This window comes from Rana temporaria, chromosome 13 (assembly GCF_905171775.1).
Source record: "Rana temporaria chromosome 13, aRanTem1.1, whole genome shotgun sequence".
Classification (NCBI taxonomy): domain Eukaryota; kingdom Metazoa; phylum Chordata; class Amphibia; order Anura; family Ranidae; genus Rana; species Rana temporaria.
In genome coordinates this window covers 106366954-106379517 of record NC_053501.1, presented here as the reverse complement: position 1 = coordinate 106379517, position 12564 = coordinate 106366954, and the positions used below count along the sequence as shown (strand labels likewise).

The 12564-nt window shown below is 46.3% G+C and overlaps 1 protein-coding gene across 2 annotated transcripts in view; it reads left to right on the top strand.

The window, feature by feature from the left end:
* LOC120921159 (high affinity immunoglobulin gamma Fc receptor I-like) overlaps positions 1-1823 on the top strand; it is a 32875-nt gene extending 31052 nt beyond the window's left edge. For both annotated transcript variants that reach the window (XM_040333860.1, XM_040333859.1), the window contains one exon: positions 1065-1823. In XM_040333860.1, coding sequence (XP_040189794.1) covers positions 1065-1222 — 158 coding nt within the window. In that variant the 3' untranslated portion in view covers positions 1223-1823. The remainder of the gene's footprint in view (positions 1-1064) is intronic.
* Positions 1824-12564: the final 10741 nt, after the last annotated feature.

The following is a 12564-nucleotide window of genomic DNA, read 5'->3' as shown; positions in this document are numbered from 1 at the left end:
AAGGAACTTGTACAGGTCAGTGGGCTAGATTCAGATAGATCAGCGGATCTTTAGATCCGCGTAATCTATCTTATTTACGATCCGTCAGTGCAATTTTTTGAGGCAAGTGCTGTATTCAGAAAGCACTTACCTCGAAACTTGCGCCAGCGGATCGTAACTCCCCCGGCGGAATTCAAATTCCGCGGCTAGGGGGAGTGTATTATTTAAATCAGGCGCGTCCCCGCGCCGATCGTACTGTGCTGGCCGCGATTTTTCCCAGTACGCATGCTCCAAATGACGTCGCTAGAACGTCATTGTTTTCCGCGTGAACGTAAATTACGTCCATCCGTATTCGCGACCGACTTACGCAAACGACGTAAAAATTCAAAACTCGGCGCGGGAACGACGGCCATACTTAACATTGGATACGCCTCATATAGCAGGGGTAAGTATACGCCGGGAAAAAGCCGAACGCAAACGACGTAAAAAAAAAAGCGACGGGCGGGCGTTCGTTTCTGAATCGGCGGAAATCGGAATTTGCATATTCGTCGCATAAAAAACCGAAGCGTCACCTACCGGCCGGCGGGAGATTGCAGCCTAAGATCCGACGGTGTAAGTCACTTACATCTGTCGGATCTAAGGGAGATCTATGCGTAACTGATTCTTATGAATCAGTCGCATAGATCCGACCGTCGGATCTCAGAGATACGACGGCGTATCAGGAGATACGCCGTCGTATCTCTTTCTGAATCTCCCCCAGTGTGTTCCCTTTCGCATGCTCTCACATGAATTTGGCTCAGCAGCAGAATTTAACATGCATCCTGGAATTGGACCAGGGGAAAAGTCTATTACACAATCACTGCTTCCAATGACAGGGAACAGTAGATCCCTGCCATGTCACTAGGCAGAACAGGGAAATGCCTTGTTTGCATCTCCTAGTTCTGTCTCTCCGTGACACACAGAGTCCGCGGGACCCGCAGGCACGCTCACTTAGCTTGAAAAACACCAGTTTATTATTTCAATTTCCTGGACACAAATTACTGTGGAATTTAAAATTTTAATTCTTTTTTTTTTTTTTTTTTTAGGTCAAATAAAAAAAAAATCAGTAACTAAGCAGAACATAGTCCGGATAATAATATCAGGATTCATACTGATCATTGCTTTTGTTTTCATCTTTTATCATTTGAAATTTATGAAACGTCTTAGCACTGTAAGTGAAGGATCCCCAGCCATAAGACTGTGATAAAGACTGATGGCTTTTCACCTATCGGATTGTCTGAGCAGGTCTACACTGCGGAGTACACAATGAGGACACCATCTTGGATCACCAGTCCAAATAAAGAACTATAATGAGCTAGCTTTTAGTTGTTTGCGATATTCTACTCATTCTCATCCCATTTCCAGTACAGGAGATGTCATTTCCTATTAGACCTATAGTGGTGGCTCCTTACTTACCGTCAGAGGTGGCTCTAGGCTTTGTGAGGCCTTAGGCAAAAAGGCCATGAGGCCCCATGAGGCCTCTTAGACATGAGGCCCCATGAGGCCCCTTAGACATGAGGCCCCATGAGGTCCCTTAGACACGAGGCCCCTTAGACATGAGGCCCCATGAGGTCCCTTAGACATGAGGCCCCTTAGACATGAGGCCCCATTAGGCCCCTTAGAGATGAGGCCCCATGAGGCCCCTTAGACATGAGGCCCCATGAGGTCCCTTAGACATGAGGCCCCTTAGACATGAGGCCCCATTAGGCCCCTTAGAGATGAGGCCCCATGAGGCCCCTTAGACATGAGGCCCCATGAGGCCCCTTAGACATGAGGCCCCATGAGGCCCCTTAGACATGAGGCCCCATGAGGTCCCTTAGACATGAGGCCCCATGAGGTCCCTTAGACATGAGGCCCCATGATGTCCCTTAGACATGAGGCCCCTTAGACATGAGGCCCCATAGACATGAGGCCCCATGAGGCCCCTTAGACATGAGGCCCCTTAGACATGAGGCCCCATGAGGTCCCTTAGACATGAGGCCCCATGAGGCCCCTTAGACATGAGGCCCCATAGACATGAGGCCCAATGAGGCCCCTTAGACATGAGGCCCCATGAGGCCCCTTAGACATGAGGCCCCATGAGGCCCCTTAGACATGAGGCCCCATAGACATGAGGCCCCATGAGGTCCCTTAGACATGAGGCCCCTTAGACATGAGGCCCCATGAGGCCCCTTAGACATGAGGCCCCATAGACATGAGGCCCAATGAGGCCCCTTAGACATGAGGCCCCATGAGGCCCCTTAGACATGAGGCCCCTTAGACATGAGGCCCCATGAGGTCCCTTAGACATGAGGCCCCTTAGACATGAGGCCCCATGAGGCCCCTTAGACATGAGGCCCCATGAGGCCCCTTAGACATGAGGCCCCATGAGGCCCCTTAGACATGAGGCCCCATGAGGTCCCTTAGACATGAGGCCCCATGAGGTCCCTTAGACATGAGGCCCCATGATGTCCCTTAGACATGAGGCCCCTTAGACATGAGGCCCCATAGACATGAGGCCCCATGAGGCCCCTTAGACATGAGGCCCCTTAGACATGAGGCCCCATGAGGTCCCTTAGACATGAGGCCCCTTAGACATGAGGCCCCATGAGGCCCCTTAGACATGAGGCCCCATAGACATGAGGCCCAATGAGGCCCCTTAGACATGAGGCCCCATGAGGCCCCTTAGACATGAGGCCCCATGAGGCCCCTTAGACATGAGGCCCCATGAGGTCCCTTAGACATGAGGCCCCATGAGGTCCCTTAGACATGAGGCCCCATGATGTCCCTTAGACATGAGGCCCCTTAGACATGAGGCCCCATAGACATGAGGCCCCATGAGGCCCCTTAGACATGAGGCCCCTTAGACATGAGGCCCCATGAGGTCCCTTAGACATGAGGTCCCTTAGACATGAGGCCCCTTAGACATGAGGCCCCATGAGGCCCCTTAGACATGAGGCCCCATAGACATGAGGCCCAATGAGGCCCCTTAGACATGAGGCCCCATGAGGCCCCTTAGACATGAGGCCCCATGAGGCCCCTTAGACATGAGGCCCCATAGACATGAGGCCCCATGAGGTCCCTTAGACATGAGGCCCCTTAGACATGAGGCCCCATGAGGCCCCTTAGACATGAGGCCCCATAGACATGAGGCCCAATGAGGCCCCTTAGACATGAGGCCCCATGAGGCCCCTTAGACATGAGGCCCCTTAGACATGAGGCCCCATGAGGCCCCTTAGACATGAGGCCCCATGAGGCCCCTTAGACATGAGGCCCCATGAGGCCCCTTAGACATGAGGCCCCATGAGGTCCCTTAGACATGAGGCCCCATGAGGTCCCTTAGACATGAGGCCCCATGATGTCCCTTGGACATGAGGCCCCTTAGACATGAGGCCCCATAGACATGAGGCCCCATGAGGCCCCTTAGACATGAGGCCCCTTAGACATGAGGCCCCATGAGGTCCCTTAGACATGAGGCCCCTTAGACATGAGGCCCCATGAGGCCCCTTAGACATGAGGCCCCATAGACATGAGGCCCAATGAGGCCCCTTAGACATGAGGCCCCATGAGGCCCCTTAGACATGAGGCCCCATGAGGCCCCTTAGACATGAGGCCCCATGAGGCCCCTTAGACATGAGGCCCCATGAGGTCCCTTAGACATGAGGCCCCATGAGGCCCCTTAGACATGAGGCCCCATAGACATGAGGCCCAATGAGGCCCCTTAGACATGAGGCCCCTTAGACATGAGGCCCCATGAGGTCCCTTAGACATGAGGCCCCTTAGACATGAGGCCCCATGAGGCCCCTTAGACATAAGGCCCCATAGACATGAGGCCCCACTCATGCCCATAATGCGAAAATCAATTCAAGCAAGAAAAATGGCCTGCAGAAAATGCACGGATCTAGGACACAGGTGATCAGCACCACTTCCAGGGCACCCTCCTCACCCATCAGACATATTCAGCCAATGCAAGAGGGGGGAGAGAGGGGGAGGCGAGAAAGAGAGAGGGGTAATAGAGAGATCTGATGATGCCGACATTAGTATTGATCACAGGCAAATTAGGCGGCTGCGTGGCCCTTATGAGTGCAAGGCCTTAGGCGACCGCCAAATTTCCCTAATTAGAGAGCCGCCTCTGCTTACCGTTCCTCACTTACCACTGAAATAAGGGAGGAGGTCTGAAGGATTAAATACGTGTAAAAATATTTAAAATGTTTGTGTGAATTTCACCACATCTGGTGGCCTCACATTTTATATCTGCATTTTATCCAATCTGCAACTTTGGCTGTCTCCTAATTTCTTTACTGTCTTAGGCTGTTTTCATATACGTATATACGGCTGCGATTTGTGGTCCGGAGTCCGCTGCGTTTTTCTATTCACCGGTACAAGTGCGATCTGTACCCAAATTTGCACCTGAACCGGACCCAAAAATGCACAGGACCCTTTTTCAGAACGACACCACGGCTGCTTCCCACACGTGTGTACCGGCTCCTTCAAAAGCCAGTCACATTCATATGTTTTGTGAATTGGATGTGGTTAAAAACACATCCAATATGCATATATAGGAACCCAGCCTTATAGTAAACAATGCCTTAGGCTTGGTGGTCAAGGAGAGTAATTAAATTATGTGGGTATCATTGGGAAGAATAGTGCCCCATGATTGGTATCAGTGGGAAGAAAAGTGCCCCATCATTGGTATCAGCAGTAGGAATAGTGCCATATCATTGGTGTCAGCGAGATAGTGCCCAATCAGCGGTATCAGTAGGATGCATAGTGCCCCATTGTTGGTATCAGTGGAAGGAGTAGTGTCTCATCGTTGTTGTCCATGGTAGGAATAGTTCCCCATCATTGGTGTCAGTGGCAGAAATAGTTCCCCATCATTGGTGTCAGTGGCAGGAATAGAGTATCATCGTTGATGTCAGTGGTAGGAATAATTCCTCACCGTTGGTGTCAGTGGGAGAATTAATTCCCCATTATTGGTGTCAGTGGAAGGAGTAGTGTCTCATCGTTGTTGTCCATGGTAGGAATAGTTCCCCATCATTGGTGTCAGTGGCAGAAATAGTTCCCCTTCATTGGTGTCAGTGGCAGGAATAGAGTATCATCGTTGATGTCAGTGGTAGGAATAATTCCTCATTGTTGGTGTCAATGGTAGGAATAGTGCCCTATTGTTGGTATCAGTGGGAGGATTAGTGCCCCATTGTCACTGTCAGTGATTGGAATTATAAACAGTGCCTTGCATCAGTGGGAGGAATAGTGTCCCAAGGGGAAGGTAAAGGCTATCAATCACATATGGCCCGCGCAATTTTTCATCGCAAGTGCCTGATTCACCAAGCACTTGCGATGAAAGCCTCCGGCGCAAGGCGGGCCAATTTAAATGGGCGTGTGCCATTTAAATTAGGCACGTTCCCGCGCCGGACCTACCGCGCATGCTCCGTTTCCGAAACTCCCGCCGTGCTTTGCGCGAAGTGACATCATTTTTTCGAAAAGGCGACGCGCGTAGCGTAAATTCCGTAATCCCGGACGGCTTACGCAAACAACGTTATTTTTTACATTTCGACGCGGGAACGACGGCCATACTTTATACAGAAATACGATTGCTGTATAAAGTTAAGGCACCAAAAAAAAACGACTAACTTTGCGACGGGAAACTAGACTAGTGGCGACGTAGCGAACGCGAAAAACCGTTGTGGATCGCCGTAACTCCTAATTTGCATACCCGACGCTGGTTTACGACGCAAACTCCCCCCAACGTCGGCCGCGGTATTGCATCCTAAGATCCGACAGTGTAAAACAATTACACCTGTCGAATCTTATGGCAAACTATGCGTAACTGGTTCTATGAATCAGTCGCATAGATAGAAACAGAGATACGCCGTCGTATCTGTTCTGTGAATCTGGCCCTATGTTCATTAGTAGAGATTACTTGATTTTCAGTGCTCCTTATTCCAACCAAATTGGGTCAGTTCCCTCATAGTTGAAGGCGTGAATTTATAGGAGGTCGAGTTGGTTGTCCAGGCCAAAACTCTATCTATCGATCTATCTATCTATCTATCTATCTATCTATCTATCTATCTATCTGTCTGTCTGTCTGTCTATCTATCTATCTATCTATCTATCTATCTATCTATCTATCTATCTATCTATCTCTAGCTATCTATCCATCTATCCATCTATCTATCTATCTATCTATCTATCTATCTATCTATCTATCTATCTATCTATCTATCTATCTATCTATATATCTATCTATCTATCTATCTATCTATCTATCTATCTATCTATCTATCTATCTATCTACCTATCCATCTACCTACCTATCTATAAGACAATCAGTAGAGTATATCTTCAAGGTACAATAACGCACACATGTTTACACGTCTTATGTTGCAGAGTAATATGATGGATAGTAATTGATCTTGCGTGCGTCCTGAACCGCTCTACTCCCAAGACGTTTGGCAGGATTTCTCAGGCTTGTAGTTCTGTGTGCGTGTCATGAGGTGTCTTTTGTAGCTCTTTGTAAATAAGTAAAATGTTTACATCTTACACGTTTCAGGGGATTTGGACTCTTCCTCAGGGTAGAGCTTACTGGCTGACAAATATTAACCATGGTGTAACGGAATGGCCCATGACACCCAGAGACTTTTGAAGGATGGGGGGGTACTCCATAATAATGACTCTTGGGTCTAGGGCCATCCTGTTCCCCTTTCGGACATAGGATGGCTGAGAAATAATAATTATAAATTACATGAGATGGGACATTACTGATAATTCATGTATTGCAGGAGATCTGGACATATTACAGGTGATTTCATGCTGACCCACAACAGGTCAATAGGCTCCGGAAAGACATTCCATTGTCCATTGTGTGATGCTAATACTGTGTTGTGTCTATTGTACTGATTAAGTCTGAAAGGTCAGATGTCTCCTTTCAGGGGTAGGGAATTAGCATGTCAATTATGTTTAGTAAAGGAAAGTGTTTTGTGTAACAGGTGAGGATAACTTGTCAGAGACTGAACCGTCTGGGGGATAATTAACTCCTCTGATTGTCATTATCTAAAAGAATGTGATTGAAGCCCCATTATGTAATGTGTGGGTGGAGTGTGTCTTTGTTTCTTTGATTACTGTAACATGCCTGTACTGTATATAAGAGAGCTAACCATTAAAGCATTGGTTCATTCATTTGACTCAGAACACAGAGCATATGTCTCGTCTTTCTGAGGGAATTCTTATGGATCGTGTCTGTTGGAGTGTCAGATAAGCTGTCGTGGTTGATGGAATGGAAATCATAAACTGTGGTTGACCATTACACATGGTCTATGTTTTTCAGTGAGCTATTACATAAGTAGGCTGCACTCACAAAAGATGAGTATTCCTTTGCTGTCTCAGTCAAACGTAAAAGCACCAACTGGTCAACTACTAATAAAATATGAAACCAAAAAGAAAAAGAAAAAAAACGCACAATATACTGTATTCTTATAACTGTTGTTGGGTAAAAATAAACGCCTTTATATTTATGTATTAGTATTTGTAAATGAAAGCTGCATTTTTAGCCTGTACTGCCTACCATGTCAGTCATGGCTTCCCCCTCGAGCTAAAACGACTACTACTGCACCAGAGTCCTGTCACACAAGCACGCCTGGCTCCCTATTGGCTGGTCCATCGCTCTCAACGCTCTCCGCTGGCTTGTCTATTTACCTGCTGTGCCACCGTTACGGAGGTCCCTGTATGGAGCGGCGATATCTACTGTGCTTCCGCACAGACTGGTTCATCCGAGCGGTTTGTCCGTCTCCTATAGTGCTGTCTGCTGCATCCACCCTTGGGATTTCAGAACCACTTCCACACCTTGTTGATCAGCAGGGACTTCATGAACAGCAGGATATTTGAGCAATTACACCGGACTTTCCCCATTCTATCTGGGTTCCAGTGGCCACTTTTTTGGAGTCGTGACAGTCACATTCTGGGGACCCTTGCATACCTGTGGATTGATGTTAACCCCTCCCACCTTGACTCTACAGTGGTATCGTTGCTATTATTTTATACCATATCAATTACTAGCTACATGTTCCTATTACTGTGTGCATTTTTAACTTCATGTAGCTATATAACCTTTTATTTCTAGTACAATCTTAATGTAATTGAATTCTATCTACTTCAAGACTATAAAGTTTTTATACCAATTCCATTGAGTGCTGCTGTTTGTGTTTTTGGGGCTGTTCCTGGAGCCCACGGCCGCCCAGCAAGGCTGTCCCTGGAGCCCATGGCTGCCCAGCAGGGCTGTCTCTGAAGCCCATGGCCGCCCAACAGGGCTGTTCTTGGAGCCCTCGGTAGCCCACATAGCCTCTTCGCAACTGCCCATTGAGTTCACGGCTTGGCTGGGGGGCAGAGACTAGAGGTCAGCTAACTGGTGAAAAATGTGAAGTTGGAGGGGCTGGAGGAGGCCCTATCTCCTGATTTCGGCATAGGTGTCATTGCTACAAGACACCACAAAGGCAGAGATACAGTGAATCTGGAGACACAGTGAGTAACACTACCTGTGATTAGAGTTGCCATTAAAAATTCCCACTACAGTTCTCAGATCAGCAGATGACCTTGATCAAGAGCACCCAAGTTGGCTGATCAGAACTCCCCCCAGCACTGCCACTGATCCCACCCCCCACCAGCACTGCCGCTCCCCCCAAAAGGAGTAAGAGAAGGAATAAAAATAGAGAATACATTGAAGGAAACGGAAAAGAGGGGGGAACAAAGAAAAAGAGAGAGAAATAATAAGAGAAGAACAAGAAAGACGGCAAGAGAGAGGAATGGGGGAGGGAAAAAACAAGAAATTAGGATGAAGAGAGATAAAGGGGAAAGAAAGGCGAACAAAGAAAAAGAGTGGTACATTCTAAAATGTTGCATAAGGTGTTTTAATACTGTACAAGTGGAAGGGACTCAGAGAGCGCTAAATGTCTGTGGGTTAGGGTCGAAAATTACTTGCCTTGGGTATTGACAACCCACGTAACGTCACGCCACGCTTTACTGTTAGGGGTTCCCACAACTTGGGAAATTTTATCAAGAGGTCACAGCACTAGAAAGGTTGAGAACCACTGGTTAAAAAAATAATAATAATAGATCAATGTGTTTATAAATAGACCGACAAAATCATTTGACAATAAAATTATTAACCACTTGCCGATCGCCGCACAACTATTTACGTCCTCAGAATGGCACAGGCAGGCAGATTGGCGTACAGGTACGTCCATTTAAATCTGCCGCCAACGCACGCACGCGTGCCTCGCAAGTGCGGCCGCGGGTCCCGAGGAACTCTATGTTCCTGGGAGGCCCACGATTGCGGTCGGCAAGGGCAGAACAGGGGAATGCCTTTGTAAACAAGGCATAACCCTATTCTGCCTAGTAACACTGTCACTAATGACTGTTTCCCGTGATCGGGAACGGTCATCAGTGACGTGTCACATGTATCCACGCCCCCTAATAGTAAGAATCACGTCCTAAGGAACACCTAACCCCATGCAGCGCCACCTAGTGGTTAACCCTTTCACTGACAGTGTCATTTTTAAAGTAATCAGTGATTTTTTATAGCACTGATCGCTGTAAAAATGGTCCCAAAATGGTGTCAAAAGTGTATCATGTGTCCACCATAATGTTGCAGTCCTGATTACAATCGCTGATCGCCGCCATAACCAGTAAAAACTTATTAATAAAAATGCCATAAAACTATCCCCTATTTTGTAGACGCTATAACTTTTGTACAAACCAATCAATAAACGCTTATTGCGATTTTTTTTTTACCAAAAATAAGAAGAAGAATACGTATCGGCCTAAACTAAGGAAAAATATGTTTTTTTATATATTTTTGGGAGATATTTATTATAGCAAAACGTATTATTTTTGTTTATAGCGTAAAAAAAAATAAAAACCACAGAGGTGATCAAATACCACCAAAAGAAAACTATTTGTGGGAAAAAAAGGACGTCAACTGTTTGGGAGCCACGTCGCACGACCGCAAAATTGTCAGTTAAATCTACAGTACTGAGAGGAGCAGGGGTTGACTATTTAGGGCTGTTCTGTGCTTCACAGGAGCCTGCTCTGTTACTTCTCCTGTCTTCTAAAGGATTCTAGAATCATAGTAGGAGGAATGGCAGGGTATTTGGAATGAATATTTCTTGGACTTCAGCCAATCCCTATGCAGGTGTACCCAGAAGGTGATGAGAGAGTGCATAGCCTGAGGCCTAAAGAGCAGGAGCTGAGTTCTTGGGTCCAGTCCATGTGGGCTTTGCTCCTGGAGCAGGTCTCCACCAGGAAGACACACGGGTCCTAGCTAGGCTTAGCTGGGGAACCAATTCACAAGCTTGAGTCAAGGGATTAAGTTGGGTCTGGAGAAGCACTTGTAGTGCAAAGTGGATTTGCCTTTCGTAAATAACCCCCTTTGTGTCTACAATGTTGTGTAGTGAGTGTACAGCTTGTATAACAGTGTACATTTGCTGTCCCGTCAAAATAACTCAACACACAGCCATTAATGTCTAAACCGCTGACAACAAACGTGAGTACACCCCTAAATGAAAATGTCCAAATTGGGCCCAATTAGCCATTTTCCCTCTGTGACATGAGGCATACTAGCACATTATGCCTTTACAGGTAAATTTTTTTTTACCCTTTTTCCTTTATATTATCCTGTGTATTTCTTGTGTTTTCCTTGTAAAGTGCTTTGAGAAGCTACCTTTAACCACTTAAGCCCCGGACCATTTTGTTGGTCAATGACCAGGCCACTTTTTGCGATTAGGCACTGCGTCGCTTTAACTGACAATTGCACAGTCGTGCGACGTGGCTGCCAAACAAAATTGACGTCCCTTTTTTCCCACAAATAGAGCTTTATTTTGGTGGTATTTGATCAACTCTACGATTTTTTTTTGCGCTATAAACAAAAAAAAAAGAGCAACAATTTTGAAAAAAAAAAGCAATATTTTTTACATTTGCTATAATAAATATCCCCCAAAAATATATAAAAAAAAACATTTTTTTTGCTCAGTTTAGGCCGATACGTATTCTTCTACATATTTTTGGTAAAAAAAAAAAATGGCAATAAGCGTTTATTGATTGGTTTGCGCAAAATTTATAACGTCTACAAAATAGGGAATAGTTTTATGGCATTTTTATTAATATTTTTTTTTTACTAGTATTGGCGGCGAATAGTGATTTTGATCGTGACTGCGACATTATGGCGGACACATCTGACACTTTTGATGCTATTTTGGGACCATTCACATTATTCAGTGATCAGTGCTATAAAAATGCACTGATTACTGTATAAATGTGACTGGCAGTGAAGGGGTTAACCACTAGGGTGCTAGGAAGGGGTTAAGTGTGTCCTAGGGAGTGATTCTAACTGTGTGGGGGCTGGGCTACCAGTGACATGACACTGGAGGAGGCGGTCAGCAAGTGGTTAAAAACATTTGTCATTTATACATTTTGGTAAAACATTCAGTCAATCTGAGTTATTATTTTAGTTATGTAATTAGGTTGAAAAAAGATAAAGAAAAATGAAGCTGTGCTAAAAAGTCCCAAACAATGCAGGAAATTCTTCTCTAGAACGGCAGTTTAATATTAAACATTAGGGATAAATGAATCCTCTTCCCAACGGCACCACAGTGACTTCAAACAGAAAGTGCCCCGTCACCTTAAGAAAAACCTGCTTACCGAAAAGCAAGTAAAAAGAGCATGTGGATATAACCCAGCCAAGGGGGCAGATCCACAAAGCGAGTACGCCAACGTATCTACTGACACGCCGGCGTACTTTCAAATTTCCCGCGTCGTATCTTTGTTTTGAATCCTCAAAACAATATACGACGGCATCTGGGTTAGATCCGACAGGCGTACATCTTCGTACGCCTTCGGATCTAAGATACAATTCTTCGGCGTCCGCTGGGTGGCGTTCCCGTCGTAATCTGCGTCGTGTATGCAAATTAGCTATTTCAGACGATCCACGAACGTACGAGCGGCCGGCGCATTCTTTTACGTCGTCTCTAGACGGCTTTTTCCGGCGTATACTTAAAGCTGCTTTTTCGTGGCGTATAGTTAAACCTGCTATGTTAAGTATGGCCGTCGTTCCCGCATTTAATTTGATTTTTTTTTTCATTTGCGTAAGCCGTCCGTGAATCGGGAATGGACGTAATTTACGTCCACGTCAAAACAATGACGTCCTTGCGACGTCATTTAGCGCAATGCATGGCGGGAAATTTAGGGACGGCGCATGCGCAGTTCGTTCGGCGCGGGGACGCGCTTCATTTAAATGAAACACGCCCCCCTACTCGCCGATTTGAATTAGGCGCCGTTACGCCGCAAGAGATACACTACGCCGCCGTAACATACTGCGCAAATTCTTTGTGGATTTAAAGCTACAAAAAGTAAGTTACAGCGGCGTAGCGTATCTCACATACGCTGCGCCCATGCAATTCTTTCTGGATCTGCCCCAAGGTCTTTAGCTTGCACGGATGATCAAAAGAGCAGATAGACCAATGGCACAGGATAAATGACTGCAGATCTTCCCTTGTAACCATACATATAGTCTGTGGCCGT